The sequence below is a fragment of the Macrobrachium nipponense genome, chromosome 13 (genome assembly GCF_015104395.2).
Source record: "Macrobrachium nipponense isolate FS-2020 chromosome 13, ASM1510439v2, whole genome shotgun sequence".
Lineage (NCBI taxonomy): Eukaryota > Metazoa > Arthropoda > Malacostraca > Decapoda > Palaemonidae > Macrobrachium > Macrobrachium nipponense.
In genome coordinates, this window is record NC_087206.1 from 34,291,266 (window position 1) to 34,319,011 (window position 27,746).

Below are 27,746 nucleotides of genomic sequence, written 5' to 3' on the forward strand. Positions count from 1 at the left end.
GTGTGTCAAGGTTGTTGATGACATTCTCATCTTCGACGATGACCTACTGACACTACCACAGGATCCACGAATTGCTCACCCGCTGCCGCAAAAATGGCATCACTCTCAACAAAGAAAAGTTCACAGTGGCAGAGACCAGAGTGAATTTCTGTGGCTTCACCCTTTCCGAAGAAGGAATTGCTGCTGACCCAGGACGAGTTGCTGCTCTGCAAGACTTCCCTACACCATCCAACCTGACGGACTTACGTTCCTTCATGGGATTAGTAAACCAGTTGGCAGAGTTTACCCCAGATATTGCCCTGACTGCACAGCCCCTTCGACCACTCATGAGCCCCAAGCGCTCTTTTCTTTGGACACCTGACCATGACCGGGCCTTCAAACGTGTGAAACAAGCACTTTCAAGCCCGCCTGTTCTTGCATCTTTTGACCCAACCCTGCCAGCCATTCTCCAGACCGACGCATCTCGCCTCTACGGGATAGGCTACGCTCTCCTCCAGGACCATGGATCTGGACATCTCCAAGTAGTCCAGTGTGGATCCTGCTTTCTCGCAGACGCCGAAACAAGGTATGCAACGATTGAACTGGAAATGCTTGCAGTATCTTGGGCCCTCACAAAGTGCTGCCTATACCTCAAAGGACTGCCAACCTTCACCCTGCAAACCGACTATCGCCCATTGGTGCCTATCATCAACAGCTACATGCTGGACATGGTTGAAAACCCACAGCTCCAGGGAATGAAGGAGTGCATGTCGCAATATCAATTTACTGCAGTGTGGCGCGCCGGCAAGTCTCTATGCATCCCAGATGCACTTTCTCGTGCACCAGTCAGCTACCCCACCTCTGAGGATATGACTGGCTGCGCTGAGGTAACGGCACATGTCAGATCTGTCATCAACGCTACAACAGCTTCCCAGGACGATGATGCCCCAACCATTGACGCCGACTGGACCTACAGGACATCTCGATAGCAGCACAGGCCGACCCCACCTACGTTCGCCTTCGTGACTGCATCAGTTCTGGGTTTCCCATGAACCGCTACGACCTACATGCATCCTTATCACCATACTGGAAGCTGCGAGAAGCCCTCTCTGCTGATGGCAACCTCGTGCTCTACGGGGCAAGAATACTAGTTCCTGCAGCTCTACATCCCCACACACTCGCCAGACTCCATGATAGTCACCGTGGTGTCGAGGCTACCAAACGTCGGGCTCGACAAACCGTCTTCTGGCCTGGGATAGACTCGGACATCGCCAACACCGTCGCTGCCTGCGAGCCGTGCCAAGTCCTGCGTCCCAGCCAACAACGGGAGCCTCTCCACAACGACGACCATCCATCCAGGCCCTTTGAGTCAGTATTGGCGGACTTCTTCCAGGTAGCTGGGAAGTCCTTTCTTGTAGTCGCCGACCGCCTCTCTGGCTGGCCTGTGGTTATCCCTTGCAAGGGTGACACTACTGTCTCCTTGACCATACGGCACTTCTGCCGCTACTTCAGAGAGGTGGGTGTTCCCTTACGCCTGCACACCGATGGAGGACCTTAGTTTACCAGCAAAGAATTCTCCGACTTCACAGAATGTTGGGGTGTACACCACATCACCTTGTCGCCTAATTACCCACAGTCTAATGGACACGCTGAGGCCGCCGTCAAGGCTGTCAAGCACTTGATCCTCAAAACGGCCCCCACAGGAAACATTGACTGCGAGGATTTCGATCGTGGTCTCCTCGAGTTAAGAAACACACCCAACCAGTCTGGTCGCTCTCCTGCCCAGGTACTGTATGGTCACCCTCTCCGTACATGTGTGCCTGCCCATCCTCAGTCATTCACAGAAGATTGGCAGGAAAAGACCCATGACTGTGACCGCCGAGCCGCTAGGTGCAGCGCAACTATGACGCCCACGCCCGCCCCCTGCCCAGGCTTAATGTGGGCCAACATGTCCGTCTCCAGGACCCGACATCCCACCGATGGGACACAGTTGGGATTGTCATGGGTGGTGCACGATCACGCTAGTACGAGATTCGTCTCCCAAGTGGTCGAGTATTACGTCGGAGCCGTCACTATATCCACTGCCCAGCCCCAGTCAAGTTCTCAACTCTGATCTCCCTGTGGTCCCTAGCCCAGACATGGAAAAGTCATCAATTCCCTCCAAAGCCCCTCGCAGGTCCCCAAGATTGAACAGGCCTACATAATGTACATATCTACATGTAATTTGTTTAGTACGTTCAAAATACCTCTTTGAACGCAAAAGGGGAAGGGGAGGTGTGGAATTATGGATATTTTACTATGCAATTGCTGTACGATTCATTTCCATGTATTTAATAAAATCCCCTATTGTGAACGCATCCGCATGTGTCGCCCTGTATCATGAACCCCGCACATACGTATGGCTATTCTTCTTGCTTCTCTTGGCGCGAGCTGCACGCCCTGCAGAGCCTCTGTACATATTTACCTTTTGCTGCTTGGAATAAAGAAATCTACGACTCTGGATATCATTTCTCCCATCCCGCAATCTTTCGTCTTCTAATGTAAGACATCACCACCTATCACCAGCAAGCTCCAGGGAGAAATTACTTCAGGACAGAGATTGTCTTCTTCAGCTGTGCCAGGAGCTAGGCATAGTGGTAAATCTGGAGAAGTCCAAGATGATTCCCAGCCAGAGAGCTCTCTATCTAGGTGTATGGCTATAGATACGACAGTGTCGAGGGTTTTACTGTCGGACCAGAGGTTGGAGAGGTTTCGGTCAGTGGCACGCTTATTCTTGCCACGGCCCGAACAGCCAGGTCATCAATGGCAGGTGCTTCTGGGGATTTTGTCTTCTCTGGAGAAGCTGATCTCTCATGGTCAACTTCATCTTTGGTCTCTGCAGTGGAGACTGGAGGATTTCTGGTCCCTGGCAGGAGATTCCCATCTGAAGAGAGTTCCTTTGTCAGAGGAGGTGAGGAAAGACCTTCGTTGGTGGTTGGACAACCAGAATCTCTTGGTGGGAATCCCTCTACATTCTCCCCCTCCAGACTTTCTCCTGTTTTCGGATGCTTCCATCACTGGTTGGGGTGCTCATCTGGAAGATCTCCTTGTCTCTGGTGCTTGGAGTACAGAGGAAAAGCTACATCAATGTCTTGGAGTTGAAGGCAGCTATCCTGAGTCTACGGGAGTTTTGGGAGAGGGTAGAGGGTCATTCGGTTGTTCTGATGTCCAACAACACCACGGTGGTCGCCTATGTGAACAAACAGGGGGACCTGGTGTCTCGTCAGCTCCATTTGTTAACAGTCGAGGTGCACCAGTGGGCCATCAAAAAGTCAGTGAAGCTTTCTGCCAGGTACATTCCGGGCAGGAGGAATGTGGTAGCTGACAAGCTGAGTCACTGGAACCAAATCCTGGGCACGGAGGGTCTCAGCATCAGGATGTGGCAGACAGGCTTTTTCATGTTTGGGGAAGGCTTATGCTAGACCTCTTCTCCACTCACTTCAACAGGAAGCGGGAGGTTTACTATTCAGTGGTCCTGGATCCTCTTACTCTAGCAGAGGATACTGTACAGCCCCCTTGGGACAACCTCAAGGTGTATGCCTTCCCTCGTTTTGCCGGATCTGTCAGGTCCTGAAGAAGATAATGAATTCTCAAAATCTCAGGATGACTTTGGTGGCTCCTCTGTGGCTTCAAGTGGAGTGGTACCTGGACCTTTCGGAGCTGCTTTTTTGTATACTAGCCGATGGATTCTGGATATTTCTGTGCTTATTTTGCAGATTTTCTTATTGTTGACATGTTTCGACTAGTCTGTTGGTCATCTTTTGAACAGTTGAGACAGATCTGGAGACACGGGATGTAGGTGGAGGTATAAATAGGGTGCCAGCATCATGGTGAAGGTAGTGCTGAATTTTGAGTGGTCGCTAGGGGATAATTGTCCCTAAGTGAAGTCTTCTTTTGTACAATGATGGTTGGGTGCTCTCTTGTGTGCGAGTGCTGGAGTACACATGGGAGAGCATAATGGTACTGGAAGGATTGCTACCTATGCATTAACTCTCCTGATTGGTTTACTCCCTAGGGATGCTGGTGGGTGATGCCTACCAGCATTCCTGGTGAGTGAACCTCCTGTGAACAAAACAATCTGGAGCATCCATCTGCAGTATCATTACGCTCTCCTGCATGTACGCCATCCTGCATGTACGCCAGTACTTGCACACAAGAGAGCACCCAACCATTTATGTATGAAAGAAGACTTGCTCAGGGATGATAATCCTATGGTGGCGAATCAAAATTCTGCATTGCCTTGACTGTGATGCTGGCCCCTATGCTTATATACCTTCATTCGCACCGTGTTTCTCTAGATTCGTCTCACCCATCCAGAAGATGACCAACAGGCTGGTCAAAACATGTCAAGAAGAGAAACTACAAAACAATTACAGAAATATCCAGAATCCATCTGCTGGTAAAGACATCCTCAGTGAGACTTCCACAGTCCAATGGTGTGAGGAATAAAGGACTGCATAATAGTGCTGATGTTCAATGAACCTTGTCACTTTCAGCAGGAAAAGGGGATTAGGGATCAATTGTGAATGTGAAAGATCTGTTAAAGTACAAATTACAAAAAATTGACCGAAAGGAGACCATGTGTCAATGGTCCAAGTCAAAACTACTAATATTAGGAAACATGAGCATACCACCATGACTACTCTTTCCAAGAGATAAATCTCTGGTAGAAACTGACAGCAATACCAGAGAACAGTATTCTGGTGAAGGAAGGACTAATGACCTGAAGTGGGTTGCGTTGATTTTATCACTTATAAATATGAGGCTTTATGTATAATAACTAACTTTTGTGTGGCATTTACTGACACATACAGATGCTTCTCAAAAGTAAGATGTGAGAATCTCAAAAGTAAGATGTGAGTTAGAAGTTACCCCTAGAATGATTAAAACTTTAGGACTCATTCAGCAGAGTCCCTCCGACCTGAGGAGAAGGATGGAGCGGAAAGTCTGTATGAGATTGCTAATCTCCAGTGTTATCATTTTACTTGTGTTCAGCCTCATACCCCACTGACTACACCATTCACTAATCTGCTCCATGTCATAATTGAGACCGAGGGCAGCTTCATTGGAGATTTAATACACCCACAAGTGTTGCATCATCGGTATGCTGAAAATCTTGCTTTCCAGACCAACAACCATATCACTTGTATAAACTAAAACCACCATATCACAGTGGTTCTTCAATTAGCTGACAAAATTGCGGTATACACAGAACTCAAGAGCAGGCTGGCTATGTTGATCTGTAAAATATTAATTAAGCCACTCACTGTGCTTCACAATAGTCTTCACAAATAATGAATGAAGCTTTTGAATCCTGTAACTGAGCTATACTAATCTTTTCCAAGAGACAGTCATATATAGAATTGTCAACATTTGGATTGCTGTAAATGGCAAATACATATACGTATGTTGTAGAACATAACTGGAAATCTTGGGACAAAGAGCTTCATGATAACTACAATCTCAGTTTTTCTGACAATAAGTAGGTTGTCTGGACTTGGTGTAAACAGCCATACCTGGCGCAGTAGGATGTTGCAACGATAATTAAAATCAGGGTCACCAAACCCTGATATTAGAAACTCAACCTTTGACTTGTTACTACCAACAAATGTCTTGGATAAAAGCTTCAAATTGTAGCTATGGACATTACTCTGGAGATAAAGAAAATTTTACCTTAAACCCCAAATATTTAAGTATTGTACCTCACACTTTTTTTCTTACAGTAATGAGTAGCAGGCCCAGGGTTTAGGTCAATGTCTCCCAAAAGAATAAAGATTAACAGCATAAAATTAGTAGCAAAACTAATAAATAGGCACATGAAACAAGAATGTAATAAAAATCAACAGAACAATAAACAATAATAATACAATCAACAATAATATATTCTCTGGGCCATATCTATCCATTATTCGCGGGAAATTCGCCTATTCGTAATATTTTTCTATGAGAAATATCCAGAAATTCCAGTTTTTTTTTGTCAATTTCATTGTAAAATGCACTTTTTTTGATAAAACCATTAAAAAGACCAGGTATAAACATTTTTAATGTTTTTCTTGAGTTTTACCTACCAAAATAGGCTGTTTTCAACATTTTTATAGGGGTTTCAACTTTTTGCGGATTGTAAACATTCGAGGGAGGATCTTCGAGGGAGGATCTGGTACTCAACCCCCACGAATACGTAGACCACTGTATTAAAAAAGGAAAAAGATTAGGTAAAGAAAAAGATGCTTTCCTGATAATCCACCAAGCAACTTTTTTCTCTCGTCAGGCTGTCCAACACACATTTTAAAAAAAAACAGATGTGAATTAAGATAAAAAATGCCCCAAGCAAGGGAATGAAACCCAAGACAATGGAAGGCCACAGTACAGTGGCTATGGCATAGTCTAAAGTTGGAGAACAAGGGTTGCCTACCAAGGTTAAAGGGTCCATTCCATCTGCTGGCTTAATTTTGGGGTGTCCTCCTAGAAGAATTACCTGTCAAGGTAGTCTCATCCATCCTAATGCACGTAGGCAGTGATGTCACACCCTGAAGTGAGTGTTGCTAAAGAAAAGCCACATTAACTTACTAACAAAATGTGCACATATAGTTTTCATTGCTAAAATTGTCCTAAAATAATGAAACATTACTTGCTTTTGAATTTTTTGTAAGTGTTCATTGCTAGGAAATTTACATTACATTCAGTTGTTAAATTTTTTAGTTTTGATTTGTAAAAATTTTTTAGTTTTGATTTGTTAATTATGATCTTTTATATTTAAGGAGAATAAACCCTTTGGGTCACTGATATCATTACAAGCCCAGTTTAGGATAGGACCAAAAATAATGGCACCAGTAGCACTACCAATCACACACACATCATCGAATATACGTATTGTGGCGATACACAAATGCATTAGTATGATAATCAAGCAGCAGTAATCAAACCTATATCACTTAGGGTATCTGATTCAATATTCTTATATGCCAGTTTTACACCTTGTTTTTGCATTCACTGGTAAATGTTGTGTAGTCCAGGTGTGTGTATGGAAGTGCTAACATGGTTACAAACAACAGTACTTGCCTCAATACTTTAGTACCTGCTCAGACCTTTACTCTTACAAAATCAAACATTTTGGTTTTAACATTATCTCCAAATAGAATTCCTGTTAGTTTCACTTGTTTATTGGTAATAAGTTCAATTTCTCAACAACATCTGGTTTAGTGAATGTTCTCTGGGATCTGCTGTCTAGAAAGGCTCTTACTGGGATCTGATTCCCATCATTAGACAAAGGAAGGTTGCTGTTGGTAACGCCATCGGTCAGAGAGATGTAACAGTTTTAACAGCTATTTGATTACTGTTAACATTATTTTGTGAATTACTCTGATTACTTGTAGCAAGTGATTGTTTTTACTAGTGTTGGAACTAGGCTGGGGTTGTGTAGATTCTGTAGGCTTATTAGCAACTTTACTTTGATCTGATTTAGTGCTGGAAGGTTTCTGAGATGAATTTACATTAACGCCAGTAGAATTAGGCAATAATCTAGTGCATAAGAATGTACAATGTTTACTCTTACAGTTGAAACAATAGGTCTTACTGCTGCTTTCAAATGAACAATGACCCTTTCTTGAACAACTAAAGTATGGAAATAATTCTTGAACACTCTCTTCTAGTCTCTAAAGTAGTATATTTTGTAGACTTCACCACTGTGTTCGCCTTGACAAAATCAACATAATGTGACTTTCCTTGCTGTATGAGTTCTGAAAGCACCACTTGGCAAATTAACATGATGCTCATTTTTTAAAACTGTTGTGATCTTTTCTGCCCTTAAGAGTGTTAGATGGTGTAGGGTTGTGCATCACTTTTATCTAGAACCTCAGTTAATTTTTCAATGCCCTTTCTCAGTTCATCCACAGTACAATCATTAGTATCATATTTGGGATATAAAATTCACTTTTTCCTTTGATAAACAACAGATGATAATTTCTTTCTCAGTAGAATCAGTGTTCTGACCAGTTAAATTTCTTTCTCATTAGGATCACTGCCCTTCTGACCATTCAATGTTATTTAATTTAAAAAGGAAATCCATCAATTGTTCTACATCAAACTTAACAGCCATGCCACAAATTTTTTTCCAGTTTCCCATGTTGGAAAAACAAGTTTCCAGCAAGTTTTTATAGCTATAGTTTCATTAGCATGAGTAATAGCTAAACCCTCAATAGTTTAATGTGTACAGGCAGTCCCTGGTTATTGGCGGGGTTCCGTTCTCATTGGGGTGCTGATAAGCGAAAACTGCCATTAACTGTAACTTGGTGATTTATGGCGCTTATGGTGCCAAGTTTTGGTTATTGGCGCTGATAACCGGTTAATGGCACTTCTATGAGGTATGTGATGGTGCCATAACTCCGTTATTATTATTGGCGCCTTATGGTGCCGATAACCGAAACTTAGCCCATTATGGTGCCATAATTCGTCGATTTTATGGTGGTAGACAAGTGCCATAAAACTGGATCGTCATTAACTGAGACTGCTGATAACCAGAAACTGCCTGTATTACCCGTAAGATAACTAACTATTCACCATGAAAACTTTATGACAGTATGATGTCCCTGCCTATTATGAGTAACTGCATTAAAAAACTCCAAAATGTATACCATTGCTCAATTTTTCCATCGAAAGTAGATATTGAAATTTGAGGCAACTTAGGTTGTGAAATACTAGGGTTAGTTGGTACTGCTGGTGTTGGAATAACAGGTGTGGGTGTTGCTAAGATACCTGTGAGTTCGGCAATTTCATGTCTCATGCGAGTTGGGAAACCAAGTCCTCAATATAGTGTTTACTAATGCTTGACCCTTGTGTCCAATTTTATTACTGCATTAGACAAGTTTACATTCTCAAAAATTGTTCACTTTCATTGATAGCAGTCTCATACAAAATGTCTTCATTACTGTAGTTGTTTTGCAGACATGGTGAAAAACTTATGGCAAAATCACCTTTCTGAGCAAACAAATTTAATAATACAGGCAGTCCCCGGGTTACGACGGGTTTGGGTTATGATGTTCTGAGGTTAAGGCACTTCTCAATTATATTCATCAGACATTATTTCCAGGGTTACGACGCATGTTTCAGGGTTACGACGCCTACAATGCTCATCTGGCAGATGGAATATGACACCAAAAATGCAAAATAATCAATATTTGAAGGTTTTTTTTAATTAAAAATGCAATAAGAATGCAGTTTACATAGTTTTCAATGCACCCAAAGCATTAAAAATAAGGTTTTCTTAGTATTTTTTACGATGTTCCGGCTTATGACGATTTTCGGGTTACAACGCATCTCAAGAATGGAACCCCCTTCGTAACCCGGGGATTGCCTGTAATAGCAACATAAATCTCGATAATATTGAAGCAGACACCACTTCAAAAAAATAGTGATGCACAGAAAAAACATACAAGTTAACAATCTGTGTTCTACAAAAAATGATACTGGTCAATGCCATATTATAAGACTTACTCAGACAGTCAAATTCCAATGGGATGGAAGAATTACACATTGTCTCGTTACTTCTCAATACTCTTATGTGAACCACATCTACCTTCAAAAAAAGAATGACACCTAGTTGTCAACTCTCTGTCTTAGGTTGCTGTGTATGTGTGGTGGTAAAAAAATCAGTGCGCCTTCATAAAATTCTTCTAACAGAGGAAAAGGGCTGTAAACAACTCAAAGTAAACAATGGTGATATAGAATGCTCTGATTCAAAGTCACAAAGACTCAAGATAATATGTTCAGTAGCGTAACTAAAACACCTAAAGTATCCAGTTTGAAGGACCAAAAAGGGAAAAGCTGTGGCAAAGTACTTGTATGGACAAGGTGGACTGTGTGCTTAATGTAGACATGAACTCAGATCATTAGTTGCTGAGAGACATGAGAGCTGTGTGGCTCTCTCTCTAAATCTTATGAGTACTCACAGGTTGATTTTCAGACCTTAGAGGACTTGATATATGTTTCCTCATTTCTATAAGATACTTGGGTAACTTCAAAGTATGAACATTACAAAGTTCACCAGATAAAATTATATTCACCATTCACTAAACTTTGAACCCAGGATAAATGAAATAAAATGGAGGAACACTGAAATGCACTTGCTAAATTTCCACCTAAAATTAATTTAATAACTAAAGATTAAACATTTCAGATAGGTAACTATATAAACAACAAATGAAATGAATTACTCAAAGGGAATTATAATTCAGTGGCACTCAGATGAACCAAAGTTACAATAAAGTTAAAAAATAAGGGCAATCACCCTTTCTAAGTCCACACACACATTAGTAACAACACCACACCACAGGTCACCTCAAAAGATGAGCTAAGTAGCTGTTCACTCTGTTCTGCATTTGGGCTTTATTAGGAAAAGGGGATGAGTTATACCATTAAAGTGAATACAGAATTGATTTACAAATTCTTATTAACACAAAAAAACTAAGATAATTGTCCAGTTTACCAAAAATAGACACAAAACAATGCTGAGGAATTTGAGCATGTATGTTAATAGTCAATTAATTGGTGGTGTGTGACAATACATTTTTGTGTGATGTCATGCACACACAGTGCACACTTGTGCATACACATACAACACACAGGGAGGCACAAACATCTACCTTTCCTTTTCCACCCTCCTAGCCTCTCGACCTCTTGTAATGTCTTCACTGGTGAGAGATACAAACAAGATCTAATAACACCCTCAACTTCTACCGTACATGATATGTGTAATACATTAATCAAGAGAATTTTTTTGTTTACTTATAAGAATAAATTAATTACTATAACTAAAACAGTACTCTAGACTTCGTTACTGAAACGTCTACTGATGTTCATGTCAAAAGACTTTGTCTGTATGAAAACATGTTTCAGTGCTAACCGCACCAGATACTACATGCTAGAATTAATATTAGATGCAATTAACATAGTTCTCGTCTGTTGGTTACTTGACTAAAGGCAATTCACAATAAAAATCAAATCGGTAATTTGTTATATTCATCAGAAATTATTTCCAGGGTTACGACGCCTACAACACTGATCTGGCAGATGAAATATGACCCCAAAAATGAAAAATAATCAATATTTGAAGGTTTTTTGATGAAAAATGCAATAAGAATGTAGTTTACATAGTTTTCAATGCACCCAAAGCATTAAAAGTAAGGTTTTCTTAGGGTTTTTTACCATGTTGCGGCTTACAACGATTTTCGGCTTACGACGCGTCTCAAGAACGGAACCCCCATCGTAACCCGGGGACTGCCTGTAGTTTCATTTAGCAACAAAAAAATTACTCTAATTCTTTTGCTAGGAGGCTTAATCAGCTGATCCTGTGTATGAAAACATTAGCCTAGCCTACGTAAATGCATATGGCAGATGATTATTTTTTTATACATTATGATGTTGATATAATAATGCAGTATGTATTCGCGTTCTCCGGATTTGCGGACTCACACATTCGCGGATTTCTCTTGGGAACTTTTCCCCGCATTATTTGCGGAAAATTCACACATTCGTGGTATTTTTCTACGAGAAATATCCACAAATGCATGTTTTTTTTTAATCAATTTCATCATAAAATGCACTTTTTGTGATTAAACTATTAAAAAAACCAAGTATACAATTTTTAGTGGGTTTTTCTTGAGTTTTAACCAACAAAATAGGCTGTTTTTAGCATTTTTATAGGGGTTTCAAACATTCGCGGATTCGAGCTATTCACGGGGGGGATCTGGTACACATCCCCCGCGAATACCGGGGGACCACTATAAATGGATTCTCGGTGGACCCTGTAGCCCAAGCTTCCCCCAAAGCACCGCCACATGGACACCTACGACTGAAAAAAAGACTGATTAAGAAACCTTCTCACTCTCAGGAATCAAATAAACTCCCGAAGAAGAAGAAGGGGCGACATTACATGAATCGGCCTGAGGGCCTCCCGAAACTTCCAACAACGAATTCATGGAAGAAAAGGAAGGGAACAAAGGCACAACACTAGTATGGGGTGTGGCAGCAGCAGGAGACGAAGCATCGGGAAGAAGAGAAGAAAAATCCTCCCACGAAGGAAGAGTAGAAACCCTATGATGCTCACTCTTACTATAAAATAACTCCTATTGCTCTCTAGGTCACGCATGGCATTCCGTGCAGAGATTCATTATTGTACAAACATTAGAACGGCACCTAATACAAGTAACGTGGGGGTCGGTCACACCCAAAGCCAAAAAACGAGAACACGGAAAAATGACAAATTTTCTAAGACAAATTGTATTTTTCATAGCTACAAACCTGAAGTCTTAAGAATAGGATAATTTCTACCACGTAGCTGGATCTGATTAAATGCAGTTGAAAGCAAGGAATCTTGTAAGATCTGGCAAAGCATGCGTATATCGGGTGAAGGGTGGTCAAGGACCACGCATCTACGCCACTGCTTCAGTCTTTCCTAACTCAGGATGTCTTAGCAGACAGAGGGGCGGCTAGAGGTGGGCAGTACAATGTTGAGACCTCAGGTTTGTAGCTATGAAAAATACAAATTATCTTGGAAAATTTGTCATTTGTTCATGCGCGAACAAACCTTCGGTCTTAACAATAGGATAGACTTGTACTTAGAGGGAGGTACAAGATATCGTAAACTGGTTTGGGGCCTACCCGCCAGTCCAGCTCCAGAAGAAAGAACTTCCAGAGAGGGACTGAAGCCTGTGAGAAGCCAGATAAATTGATATCTAACCACCCAGACACTGAGCGACGTACAATGATATATGGGAGAATCATTGTATAGGGAACCAAAGAGAAACTTTGATTGTCCAATAACAAACCAACTCACCAGGGTTTTTATCACTCCCAACTCCCCCTTGCCGAGGATCGGAGCATATGCTATCAAATATAAGGTTGGGTATTTGTATACCAAGTGACCACACTCGCAGTATGACTACCTTACTCATCTGTATCAGATCAGTCCAGCAAATGACGTGTCTATTCCTTAACCTGCCTGAAGGAAAAAGGAAAGGTACAAGAGAAAGAAAGAGACCAGCCAACACACTCATTGTCTCATCCACACAATCATCTTAGGTAAGATACAAAGGTGCCCTGTTAAGGGCAATGATGAGTTACACAATATGTTGGGCAGCCACCACAGGACTCAGGGAAAACATGTCCATAGATCTGTGGGCAACATCCTTAAGATAGAAAGAGGTGAACCTGGACTGGCATAACCAAGTACCAGCGCTCAACACTCTATGTACAGCCAAGTTCTTTTTGAAAGCCAGAGAGGGACCAATACCACTTACGTCATGCGTTCTAGCCTGCACAGACATGGCTGTGGAATCGTCAAGAGTCAAGTATGCCTGCCTGATGGCCTCATGGCCTCCGGTATCCAAAAAGAGATAGTATTCCTCGACACATCTTTCTTTGTATGTCCTGTGCTAACAAAAACTCTGTGGGAGCCTGGCCTAAGGTGCCGTGTCCTTTTAAGATAGCAACGCAGGCCACGGACAGGACACAACAAAAACTCTTGAGCATCACCACCCACAAAGTCATTCGGTGATGGAATGGAAAGGAAAGGGAACCTATCATCGTGCACAGAGGGATTTTGGGTCTTGGCTACGAATTTCAGGGACAAATTCGAAGGACACAGACCCCCAACCCCTGGTGTGCTTCACATCATAGCTCAGACCGTGGAGCTCTCCCACTCTCTTCGAAGATGCCAAGGCCAGGAGGAAAACCGTCTTGAGCATTAAGTTCCTGTCAGATGAGCGATGCAAAGGCTCATATGGACCCTTAGTGAAGCTTCTCAGAACCAAGGAAACATCCCACATTAGAGGCTTGAGCTCCCTAGGAGAACTCGATTGCTTAAACCCCTTAACTAGCAAGGATAGTTCCCAGGATGAGGAGATGTTGATACCTCTAAGGCGTAATACTAAACTCAGGGCCGCTCTGTAGCCTCTAATGGCAGAAATGGACAAACATTTCTCATCGCTGAGGTAGGTTAAAAAGTCTGCTATGTGCTGAATAGAGGTTGCGAGTGGAGAAAAACCCTGTTTACGACACCAATCACAATAGATCGTCTATTTGCCTTGGTAAACTGCAGAGGTCGACCTTCTTAGACTGCTGGACATATACCCTGCTGTTCTCTGAGAAAAGTCTCTCGCTCTGAGGAGATACTTGGTAGCCTCCAACTGTGAAGAGATGGTAGATTCTACTGACTGGTGGAACCTTTCTGTATGTGGCTGACACAGGAGATGCCACCAAGGGAGAATTTCTCTCGGAACCTTTGACAACAACGACAGCAGATCTGGAAACCATTCTGCCTGAGGCCACAGAGACCCTGTGAACTCATCAGCCTATTCAGAACTTGACGGATCAAACAAAACGGAGGGAAAGCATACACCTCCAGGTTGTCCCAGGGATGTTGGAATTCGTCCTCCGCTAACGCTAAAGGATCTGGAACCTTTGAACAGAATATCTCTAGTTTCCTGTTGAACCGAGTCGCAAAAAGGTCCAGCATGGGTCTCCCCCAAACCTGGAAAAGCCTGTCTGCTACTGCCTGATGAAGGGACCACTCTGTGCCTAGGATCTGATCCTGACGATTGAGTTTGTCTGCGACTACATTCTGTTTGCCTGGGATATACCTTGCTGAGAGCTCTACTGAATTGCTGACCGCCCACTGGTGAACCTCGACGGTCAAGGAGGCATGAAGTTAACGTAAAACCAGACCTCCCTGCTTGTTCACATAGGCGACCACCGTGGTGTTGTCCAGCATGAGAACAACAGAATGACCCTCTACTTTCTCCCAAAACTCCTTCAGACCCAGGAAGGCTGCCTTCAACTCCAAGACTTTGATATGCTGCTGTTTGTCCTCCAAACTCCAAACGCCTAAGGCAATGAGGGCTGCCTAAATGAGCCCCCCAACCTGCAAGGGACGCGTCTGAAAACAGAAGGAAGTCCGGTGGGAGAGAACGCAGAGGGACACCCTTCAAAAGATTTCCGTCGTCCAACCAACAAAGGTCTTCTCTCACTTCCAGAGACAGAGGAACCTTTGACATGGGTGAGTCCCCCACCGGAGACCAGAATTCCACCAGTCTCCATTGCAGAGACTGAAGATGAAGACGCCCATGAGGGACCAGCTTCTCCAGGGAAGACAAAACTCCCAGAAGAAACTGCCACTAATGAGCTGACTGATGTGGTTCCGACAGGAAGTCGCACACCACCACTTACAACTTCAGAGGTACAACTTCTCCAACCTCTAATCCGACAGGAAAACTCTTGCAACCGCCATATCGATGACCATGCCCAGGTAGAGAATCCTTTGACTGGGTACGAGGTTTGACTTTTCCTGGTTGACCACAATGGCCAGTTCCAGACAAAACCGAAGCAGACGATCTCTATCCTGCAGCAGCTTTTCCCTGGAACCTGCCAAGACCAACCAATCGTCGAGGTATCACAGTAAACGGATCCCCTGAGCATGGGCCCAACTTGAACACTTGAGGGACTGTTGTCAGCCCAAAGCACAGGACTTTGAACTTGAAGACCTTGTCTCTGAGAGAGAAGTGAAGAAACTTCCTGGATGTAGGATGAATAGGGATCTGGAAGTATTTGTCCTTCAAGTCTATTGACAGCATGAAGTCGCCTTCCCTCACAGCTGCCAACACTGAACGCGGGGTCTCCATCTCGAACCTTGTCTTCCTGATGAAGTGATTCAAGGTGGATAAGTCGATCACAGGTCTCCAACCTCCCGATGACTTTGGCACCAAGATGTGACTGTAAATCCCCAGAGACAGACGCACCACTTCCTCTATCGCATCCTTGTCCAGCAACTTCTGCACTTCCTCCTGAAGAGCCAAGAACTTCAGAGAATCTGGAGGATATGCCCTCCTGAACTGTGGATTGTCTGAGAGAGGAGGAGAGAAGTTGAATGGCAGTAGATACCCCACCCGAAGGACATCTACCACCCACTTCTCCGCCCCATAACTCTGCCACCGACCTCACCTGCTCCAAAGTCAATCCCGGCTTCAGACGAATGACATCAGGGTCAAGATGATGTGACATCAGAAAAGTAGAGTTTATAGCATAGTACTTCCTATCGGTAAGAGGAGAATGTGGGGATCGGTCGCAGCTGAAGCCATAAAACGAGAACACAGAAAACCTGGAGTTCTGGGGCACACACGTTGACGAGGCCGAGATGGAGCAGAAGAAGCCATAATAACAGCAATCACACACACTAAAACACAAACGAAACGGGCAATGAACCGGGTAAAGGCTGAGAGAGGTCAACCACAACTCTCGTCCAGGTGGTTAAGAAAAGACTGACACTCTTCACCCAATATACGCACGCATTGCCAGATCTCACAAGATTCCTTGCTTTCTTCTGTGATCCTATTGTTAAGACCTCAGGTTTGTAGCTATGAAAAATACAAATTGCCTTAGAAAATTTGTCATTTCATTACCATTACCTTTATCTTAAATACAGCTGTAATAGCCTATTTGACTCATGCAAATGAAAAGGTGAGTGTAACACCTAACCTTTGGTAGGCTGTGAGAGAGAGAGAGAGAAGGGATTACATTTTTTCCAAAGTGTATTTATTATACAGTATATTTTGTTACAATTAAGGGTGAAAAGGAAGATAATTGCCTTTTACATAAAGTTTTCAGTTTAAAGTGTATGGATGTTGTTTATATACATACCAAGTGTTTACAGGAATGGTATAGAGTTGTCCTTGAACATGCTTAGATTTTTTTACTCACCCTTATCTGGATTTTGCCATTACAGGCAGTCCCCCAGTTATTGGTGGGGGTTCCGTTCCTAGGGTGTGCCAATAAGCGAAAACCACCATTAACTGAAACTCAGTGATATATGGCACCGATAATCAGTTATTAGCACCATAAGCACCCTTATAGCACTGATAACCGGAAATTGTCCTGTAATGGTGCCATAAATCACGATTTTATGGCGCTAGACAAGTGCCATAAAATCGGATCGCCGATAACAGAGTCCACCAATAACCGGGGACTGCCTGTATCTGTCAGGCCCTTGGCTCTATTAATTATGAGGCATTATTATAAATCCTCATCTATTATGCCACTGCATTTGACCTGGGATCCGGTTAATTTAGTTGATAATAATAGTGTAATGCTGATTAGAAGCTTTTACTGCCTGTTCCAGATGAGAATTAAATGAATGTGTTGTTACATAATTTTCAACATATTTTTGCCATTGTTAAAGCAACATTTCTCTTTCAGATCAAAGGGATGAATGCTCTGTTTAGCCTTAGAGTGAGAGTCACAGTAGGTGAGCGCCTTGTTGTTGGTATTGCAACAGCAACAGCTGTTTTCCTTACAGCACTGCAACCTCCACCAGTCCCTCGGGTAACTTCTGGGAGTTCTTGCAGGGAAGATGAACGACGAACAGCTGAAGTTCAGAAATTGCTGCATGCAACTATAGCAAGAAATAAGGAGTGTTATGGCACAAAACATGTTGTCCCAGTGAGTTATTACCAGTGCTTTAGCATGGAAGCGGAAATATTTATCAAAAGTAGATTGTCTTACGTACACAGGCTTTTGACCATCCTTGCTTGCATTGTAGTGTTAATTGATATTGCTAAAGTAAACATATTGCACTGTCAGTGCTAAAAGTATGTCTGAGAGATGTGCATGAATGATGAACAGACAAATTTCAGAAAAGATATATATTGAATGATTAAAGCATGTAAAAATTTTGTGGTACGGCACATTTTGATCCTGGATACTGTTACTAGTACTAAAGCACTTAAAAAGGGAATATGTATCGAGTAAAAATGGGCTGGCTTATAATTTTGCACTTTGTGTGTATGATAATTCACTTGATAAATAAGAGTTTGCAATGTGATACAGTGCTTACCCCACTTATTTGCGCTTCAATTTGTTATAGATTTTTGTAGAACACATCGTTTACTTTTCTGCGGGGAGAACTGTCACTAATTTGCACATTTTTCTTTATGCTGTATAAAATTATCACTACAACAATTTTTTTCTTGCATAACAACACTATTTATTCACTAATTACTGTACTTTTTCATATTGTGTATGTGAGTAGCAGTATAGATTTATATAATAAAAACAGTTTACAGAGAGAGAGAGAGAGAGAGAGAGAGAGAGAGAGAGAATGGGGTGTTGCCTACACATTATTATTACGAAGATAGAGCGCATAACGAGAGAGAGAGAGAGAGAGAGAGAGAGAGAGAGAGAGAGAGAGAGAGACGAGAGAGAGAGAGAAGAGAGAAGAGAGAGAGAGAGAGAGAGAGAGAGAGATAAGAAGGGTGGGTGTTTGTTCATATAAATTTCAAGAGGAATTATTCATGATTTATGACAAAGGAGAGAGAGAGAGAATTTATTCTTACGTTATATATCAAAAGATAGAAATTCAAGATTTATCAGAAAGAGAGGTTTTTATTACCATCTAACAGGCAACATACAGTAATTGACCATCCAGTGGGTAACATTTTCGACCCTTCGCTGTCAATATGGACTAGTTAGGTTACACCCTCTGCTCCTCCGTCTCTCTGAAGCTTCGGAGAAGACCGGGAATTGATGTGTATTCTTTTGAAATAATACATAATTTACTATAGAAATGCCTCAATGTTGTAATTGTAGCATGCAAAATATGAAAAAATTGATAACATCACATTTATCTATAAAACATATGTATGTTACATATGCACAAAAAATCTCAGTGAGAGAGAGAGAGATGTCTACATTAACGGCTGGTTTGTGATTTTAGCATAATATAGTATTTATGTACATGCAAATTCATAGTATTTATGTACAAAAATAAAAATAATAAAAATATTTCATGGCAATTTTACATGTAAAAGCATGAAAACTTATATAATTAATTACATAAAAAATTAAACATAACCACTTTTGTAGGGTTTCTTGGGGATTTAGTCATAAACACAATATGAAAAGATACAGTTGCTCCACAAAAAATACGAATTAGAGATAATTTTAATTGTTTTTACCAATGGAAAGGAAAATGGAATGACTTAAATACTATGGGAGAAAGTGGCTATATTTATGTAGATGGGTAACTTGACTAGTCAAACTTGTAAGACAGATTATTTAATTTGTATTTAAACATTTTATAGATATTTTTTGTTTACATTAATAGTATTAATATTTTAAAAGTAGTAAATTGCTGTTATAAATGTTTTAGGATGTATATATACTTAAGAGTAACAGTTGTTAAAAGGGTAATCTAATATGACTTAAGATGTTCTTGGGATGATAGTTTGGGGTGTATTTTTGTTGAAATGATATGAAATTGTTCTAGTATGATAATTTAAGGTATATTTTTGTTTGAACTATCAAATTAAGCAGTGAATTCTTAAAATAGGCAGTTATAATCTTTTTACTTTAAGGGGTACAGGGTATTTGGCAGTTATAAGCATATTTAGAGGGGATTTGCATTTCCACAGTAGGTTCTGGAACCTGAACCCACCAAAAAGTGGGGTAGTACTGTATATGTTCAGGAGTTACATATGATATTATGGATGATTGTTTTTGCAAGGTTTATATTTTGAACCCCCAAAAGCTTTTTGAAAAGATGTTATTACAAAAGAAATTAACTGAAACTCGGATCAACCAATTTTACCGGTCACTGGTACACATTGTAGAAATAGATAGAAATGGGTTAATTGGAATGTGACACACAGTTTCCCTTTTTTCATGGTTTGTGCAGGTCATACATTTTATGGTCATGGTTCATTATGTTGGAAATCATTCATTGCAAATCTGTATCAAGTGACTAAAATCATCCTAGCACTAAATGGGTATTATTTGAGTAACATAACAAAGGGTATTGTTTGAGTAACAAACAATGAATAGACCTCACAGGAAATGTTAAGTGATATGGCTTTATATTTCCATTCCAAAGGAGAAAGCTATTAACTGCCAATCCCTTGTAATGCAAAGCATTGTGAAACACTTTGCTTGCTACTAATTTACCTTTATTGGTGCTTCTTTGTTTCGTAACAAGTGCTTTGTGAACTGTATGTTGTTGGCTTGCATTGACTGTTATGTTTTGTGAGTCAATGCCTTTTCGGAAATGATTGAATGTGAATTATAACTAAATAGTAGTTTCTCAGATTTTATAACTAAACAGCAATTTCTCAACTTTTCCTCTAGAAAAAAGTATCTGGTACATTATGTATTATTTTTTCTTTCTATTTTGATCTATCACCGTCATCCTATTTGATTGGGTTGTTTTTATAGTGTTGGGTTCTGGGTTGCATCCTGCCTCCTTAGGAGTCCACCACTTTTCTCACTAGTGCACTGTTTCTAGTAGCTCACTCTTCCGCATGAGTCTTGAACCTACTTTGGCATCTAGTTTTTTAGGTTCCTTTTTATGGATTTTGGGATCATCTTTAGTGTTCCTATGATTTTGGGTACAATTTCCACTGACATATCCCATATCCTTCTTATTTCTATTTTCAGATCTTGATACATATAAATTTTTTCTCTTCCTGTCTCATATACTCTGGTGTCTCATGGTATTGCGGCATCAGTGAGTGATACTTTCTTCTTGATTTTATCAATAAATGTCATATTTGGTCTATTAGCATGTATCACCCTATCTGTTCTGATACTATAGTCCGAGAGGATCTTTGCTTGATTGTTTTCTATTAAGTACTCCCTCAGGTTGGTATTCATACCACTTATTACTGCAAGCTAGCTGATGTTTCTTGCACAGGCTCCAGTGGGTGGCTTTTGCTACTGAATTGTGCCTCTTTTTGTGTTGGTTCTGTGCAAGTGCTGGACATTCACTTTATATGTGGTTTATGGTCTCTCTTTTTTTTCATATTGCACTTCCTACATATGGATGAGATGTTATGTCCATCTGTTGTTCTGTTCGTTGGGCCTGATCTAGTGCAGCTGTTATCATTCCTTCTGTTTCCTTCTTGAGTTCTCCCCTCTGTAGCCATTGCCTTGTTTCATTGCTGGCCAGTTCTGTACGTAGTCTGTGTCATATGCTGTCCATGCATTGGTTTGTTGTGTCATTCCTGTGTTCTGTTTTTCATTCTCCTATTTTTATTTTTGGGTCTTTGTCTACTTTTATCAGTCCTTCTTCCTATACACTCCTTAGCCACTCATCTTCATGTGCTCTGCTCTTGATATTGACGCTGTCCTCTATACTTAGTAGCCATCTCCCTCTTCCTGTTAATGATATGTATAGTCTGTTTTTCTCTTGGGTATATTGCTTTTTGTCTTGTCATGTGTTTCCTAATTTTCTGGCCTGTGCTGCAGAGTTCAATCTTTGTCCATTCCACTACTGCGCTGTATCCGATTCCTGGTACTGCCCATGTGTTTATGGCTTTTGTATGTTTCCGACATTGAGTTTTGATTTGAGTATCACCTTAAGAGTGCATATATTCTTTCCTGATCATGTCCTTCATCTCTTGGTGTTTTATATCCTCTTGTTTTATTATTCCCAGGTATTTGTATCCTGTTTCATGGTGTTTTATGCTATTCCTATCTTGTAGCTTTATCCCTTCAGTCCTTGTCACTTTGCCTTTTTGTATGTTGACCAAGGCAAATTTTTCTGTTGCAAATGCCATCCTGATGTCCCCATATACAATCCTACAGGCTGGATTAGGGCGTCTATTTCCTTGACACTCTTACCATACAGCTTGATGTTGTCCATGAACATCAGAGGGTTAATTCTGTTGTCTCCTCTCTTGAGTTGGTACCCAGTATCCATCTTCTGCAGTACTTTTGTCATGGGAATCAAGGCTACTCTTAAGAGTAGTGGGGATAGTGAGTTGCCTTGAAAGATCCCTCTCCTGATGTTAACCTCTGCTAGTCATTTCCCAGAGCTTTTAAGTACTGTATTCCAGTTGTGCATTGTATTTTTTAGGAAGCTGGTGGTGTTTTCCTCTCCCCCATGTATTATCAGGCTTTCTATTAGCCACATGTCTGGTATCATGTCAAAGGCTTTCATGTAGTCAATCCATTCCATGCTTATGTTGGTTTTCCTTCTCTTACTATTCTTCATTACCATTTTGTCTATCAGGAGCTGGTGTTTGTATCCTCAAGGTAGTTATATATTAGCCTCTCACTGATGATCCTTGTTAGTAACTGCCTGTACTGTACAATTTTTTATTAATATAACTAACGATTATGTTGATGTTGCTCTCTGTTTCAACCAAATATGATCACAGCAATGAATCAGAGTAGAATTATAGTACTTGCAGAATCTACTCCATTTACAGTGGAACCTTGACATACAAAAGTCCCAACTTATGAAAAATTCAAGTTATGAAAGCAAAGACGAAGATTTTTTTTGCCTCAGCATATGAAAATAATTCAGGTTACAAAAGGGTGTTACTGTAAAGTCCCGAGATTCGCCCGGACCACCGAGAACAATTTTAAAACTCGCGCGCCTCTAACTCTGTAGACTCGCCACCATCCTCCCACACTCCCATTGGTTCCTGATGCTAGTCACCGCCGTAAGATCCTGCTTTCCTATTGGTCAGCATCTACCCCATCATGCTCTACTTAAAGGCGTCATTCGGCCACTCCATCGCACCAGCGTTATCGTACGCACGCGGAATTCGTTCATTCACATATACGATTTCGTTTGTTAACGTAAATTTGTTTTAGTGATTTCGCTTTGTACTTTAATTACGTACGTATAGTCATGGGTCCCAAGAAAGTTGCTGAAGTTCACGGAAAGAAGAGGATGCTTTCTATGGAGACAAAGATGGAGATAATCAAGAAGTATGAGGCTGGCATGCAGTTGAGTGTGATCGCTAAGGAATACAGCCGAAATCCGTTGACGATAGGCACCATCCTTAAGCAGAAGGAACCATTAAAGCAGCTACACCATCCAAGGGCGGGACTATTTTGTCCAACAAGAGGAGCCACATGCATGATGAGATGGAGAGGCTGCTTCTTGTATGGATAAAAGACAAAGAAATCGCTGGCAATACGATAACTGAGAAGGCAATCTGCCACAAGGCCAACACTATTTTCTTGTGTGAGAGATTTTAATTGATTCACGTATTCATTCATTTAATCCATTTCATTCAATCATATAATACTGCAGCGCTGAATGACCTTTGCAGGTCCCAGCGCTTGGGCTATGCCCTAAATTCCATGATCAATCAATCAAAACCAGCACTATTTTCGGTAATTTGATTGCCCAGGCCGAAGACGACAGAGGAGAAGGGACATCGACGCCAACCCCAGACTTCAAGGCTTCTCATCGGTGGTTTGAAAAATTCTGGAAACGGACTAGCATCCTTTATTAGGACGTTCGATGAGATGACAATCAACGAAGGCTACTCTCACTAAATCTTCAACTGACGAGACTGGCCTTTTTTGGAAAAAAATGCCTCGTCGGACGTACATCACGGAGGATGAGAAGAAGATACCCGGCATAAGCCTATGAAAGACAGGCTTACACTCATACTATGTTCCAACGCCAGTGGGGATTGTAAAGTCAAGCCCCTACTTGTCTATCATTCGGAGACTCCTCGAGCCTTCAAGGCCCACAAAGTGCTAAAGGAGAAGCTTCCAGTGATGTGGAGGGCTAATGCGAAAGCCTGGGTAATGAGACTTTTGTTCACCGAGTGGGTAAATCTGTGTTTCGACCTGACAGTGAAGAAATATTTGGAAGAGAAGTGCCTACCTCTGAAATGTCTGCTGTTGTTGGACAATGCCCCTGCTCACCCTCCTGGCCTCGAGGAAGATATCCTAGCGGAGTATTCTTTCATTAAGGTTCTTTATCTTCTGCCTAACACCAATCCTCTCCTCCAGCCCATGGACCAGCAAGTGATATCGAACTTCAAGAAGTTGTATACAAAACATCTTTTCAAGAGATGTTTCGACATCACCGATACCACAAACCTCACCTTGCATGAATTTTGGAAGGAGCATTTCGATATCATGATATGCATCCGACTCATCGATCAAGCTTGGCAGGAGGTTTCAAGGCGAACCTTGAATTCTTTGTGGAGGAAACTCTGGCCTGATGCCGTATCCGCCCGAGACTTCAAGGGATTCGACGTGGGTGAAGCTGATGCAGATTCAGAAACAGTTGACGATCCTGAAACTGTTTTGTAACCAGATCTTGATGAGATCGTTGCTCTCGGCAAGTCCATGGGGCTGGTTGTCAATGAGGACGACATCAATGACCTTCTCGAGGAGCACCAAGAGGTGCTTACGACGGATGACCTGAAGGAGTTGGAGGCCATGCAACACAATGTCATTCAAGAAGAGTTCTCTAGCAGCGGCAAGGAGGAGGAGGAGGACCCTTTAACAACGGCAGAAATTAAGGATGCTCTAGCTGCTTTTCATAAAGTGCAATCATTTGTAGAAAAGAGACACCCCGAAAAGGCTTACACAGGTCATATGCTTGCACAGTTCGATGATGTTTGCCTGAGTCGTTTCAGGAACATTGTAAAAAGCAGGCAGAAGCAATCTTCCTTGGATAGTTATTTTTTAAAGAGGCCTTTAGTAGGAGTAAGCAAGCAGGAAGATCCAAGTGATACGAAAAAACAGAAAGTTGAAAGTGGTGAAGAAATTGAAATTTTGTAAAAAAGCATAAAGTATAAAAAAGTAAAAAAAAATGTAAAAATCAAAAAAAGAAAAAAAAAAGGAAATTTTAATTTTAAGTTTTTTGTAAAGTTAAGTGTTAATGTTTTCTGCCATTTGTTAATCTATTTAGTAAAGTTAAGTGCTCATGTTTTCTGCAATTTGTCCTCCTCCTCTGTTGCCACTTTCAGAGATCGCCTCACTCGAAAGGTAAGGTTCCACATTTTAATACATACGTATGTACGAACAGTATTTCTTGTACCATGTACACTAATGCACTATTTACAGGTATGTTGTACATATTAGTAGTATATGTAGTTTAATTTAGGTATTGAATGGTCCAAATTGTTGTATTTCATTGTTTATTGGTCAATTTAGCTTTATTATAAAATTTACTGGGGTGTTTTTGTAGGGCTTGGAACGAATTAGGGAATTTACATGTAAAATGTGGTTCAAGATACAAAAAAATCAGGTTACGAAGGCCGCTTCGGAACGGATTAATTTTGTATCCTGAGGCACTACTGTATATAGTAGTTGGTCAGCAGGGGTCAGTTGCCTGCTGAATTATCATTGGTTGTTTGTCCGGTTCATGTCCCCTATTGGCTAGAGGGGGTTATCATTCAAGCCCTTTCCTCTATGCTGGTAGTTTTGTTATTGTAGCCATGCGAACCTTCGAGGTAGGGGGGTGATGTTACAAGGCAGGGTGTGATGTGATGTTACTGTGGCTTGAATATTGATTGGCTGGCACGTTGCCCTTCTTGGTGACGTCACTGCTCTCTGGATTTTCATTGGCTGTGGGGCTGTTCATCGCATCTGGTATTCCTCCATTGGTGGTGTTATTCAGGCTGGTATTCCTGAAGCTAATGAAAATCCAGACCGCAATGACATTACCGAAGAGGGCAGCGCACCAGGCAATACTGAGAGGGAAGTGCGCCAGGCAATAAAAATTTGAGCCACAGAGATGTTACCTCACGTCATGCTGCCTCGTAATGTCACCCCCCTTTCTCAAAGGTCAGCGCTACTGCAACAGCAAGACCACCAGTGTAGAGGAAATGGCTTGAATGAAAATCCCTCTAGCCAGTAGGAGACAACAACCAGACCAACAACCAATAATTCGGCAGGCGGCCAATCTCTGCTGACCTACCACTATAGCTATATATGGAGTAGATCCTGCAAGTACCATCATTCTATTCTGATCCTTCACTGTGATCATACTCAATCGAAACCGAGAGAAACGATAGTGTAATTGTTTTTGACATTAAGCAAAATTGTACAGTACGTAGTACATACTATTAGATGATATGGAAAAACTCCATGGACAGTGCTCTCCATATTTAACGACATGTAGATGACTTAAATTATGATTTTTCTGGGCTCAGCCTATGTCGCTCCGTGAAATGCTTCCTTTAGTAGCGGTAGCAGGGCCTTGGATCGGCTCCTCTGTAGACGAGGGATATTGAGGAAGGGAGAGACTAAATGGCAAGGGACCTCTGGTAGTGGTTTCCACTCGCCCCAGATACCATACCGACACCTTTATTAAAGGTGAGCGAGCCAGTTTACTCTGGCATTACTATTTTAGTTTTTCTCTGGAAATTATAGCAATATTTTACCTTAGAAATGTACACTAAAGGAAGGATTTCACTGGGCGACACAGGTCCTTGCCCAGAAATAGATTTTTCCTTCGTCAAAATCCCTTTCTATTACTTCCACCCGATGATGACTAGTATTGGTGTGTTACTTACCAGCTGTAGTAACCAAGAGAAAGCTGTCATAAGAAAGACAGAGAAAACTCTCTACAGAATCAACTTGGCTGATGCAGCAATATCTTTTAATAGTATTATTATTACATATACTACTTTTACTATTGTTATATATTATTTTGGAAGGAGACCCTTTTTCAAACAAGTATTGTTGGAAGGACTGACATGTCACAAAGTACCAAGCCTGGTCGGTGACCAGCTTCCACCTTGTATAGGCATGAGTTGCCAGATGCCTTAGATTTTTAGCTTTACAATCTTTGATTGTTTTACCGGTTTCCAGCTGGCACTAGAAGATTAGTATCCTTTAGTTAAGACCTCAGGTTTGTTAGTTATGAAAAAAACAAATATATTAAAAATTTGCCATATCTCTGTAGATTTTAAATTGTTTGGCAGAGCTCACCATTACAAAAAATATATATTTTTGTAATTCCCTTAAGAAAAAGACAAGCGTCATGTAAATTTTTCTCAACACCTATTACGCCACCATTGGCGGAGTAATACTCGTTGGAAGTAGATCCGCATCAATAAATTTCTTTAAACACTTGAAAAAAAACTATCAAGAATAACAGGGGGAAGCTTGTACTTTAACAAAATCCATTTAGTTTTATTATAGAATACTAGAAAGGATATACTAACCTTTAGTAAACTCTGGTCTTAGGAATGCACAGTGACTCGCTGGCATCGGCCTGTAAGGGTTAAACACCAGGTTAGTGTATGTTATTTTGATGCAATGTCATTGTTTGGGGAACGTCTGCATATTTTCAGTGTAATTTACCTTCTTTTTCATCATTACATTTGTTAGTTTTGTGTTATTTTACTGTACTTTTGTACTGGATTTTCTTTTTACTTACCTATCACTGGTAGTATTAGGCTGCGACTGGAACTGAACCTTATTGAAATGTTCTTTAAACTAAATGATTCAGTTAGTAGGTGAGCAATAGACTGCAACCTCTTTTGGAAGTGGAAAAAGTTTATATTTGTAATGTAGCAAAATTTTAATTAGTTTAATTAGATTTCCAAGTGTTCAAAAAACAGATTTTTTAGCTCAGTGAAATAAGATATGTTTTCAACCTCATGCATATTGAAAATTAAGATATGTCAAATCCTTATCTGTTAACATGCTAGGTAAAAATGATTGTGCCATGTAAAGGTTTTATTTAATTAAACTTGTAGAGGTAGAAGCAAGTTAGGTTACATACTAAGAAGTCTGTTGAAAAAGAATAGAAACATTTAATGGGAAAAGCCAATAAAGTAGGATAGTAAAGGAAAATATGAAGGAAAGAAACTAAGAGATCAAAAAGATAGAGAACAGTGAAAAGGGCTTTATGATCAACTAAATTCGACACCCCAGGAGACCTATCGGCCACATACGAATGCAACCAAGATAATCAAATT

General features: G+C 41.1%; 1 protein-coding gene across 4 annotated transcripts in view; it reads left to right on the forward strand.

Annotated features, from left to right (window-relative positions):
• Positions 1 to 27,746, forward strand: part of LOC135225732 (uncharacterized) — a 391,490-nt gene that overhangs the window by 248,021 nt on the left and 115,723 nt on the right. For all 4 annotated transcript variants that reach the window (XM_064265117.1, XM_064265118.1, XM_064265116.1 and 1 more), the window contains one exon: positions 17,260 to 17,502. In XM_064265117.1, coding sequence (XP_064121187.1) covers positions 17,260 to 17,502 — 243 coding nt within the window. The remainder of the gene's footprint in view (positions 1 to 17,259; positions 17,503 to 27,746) is intronic.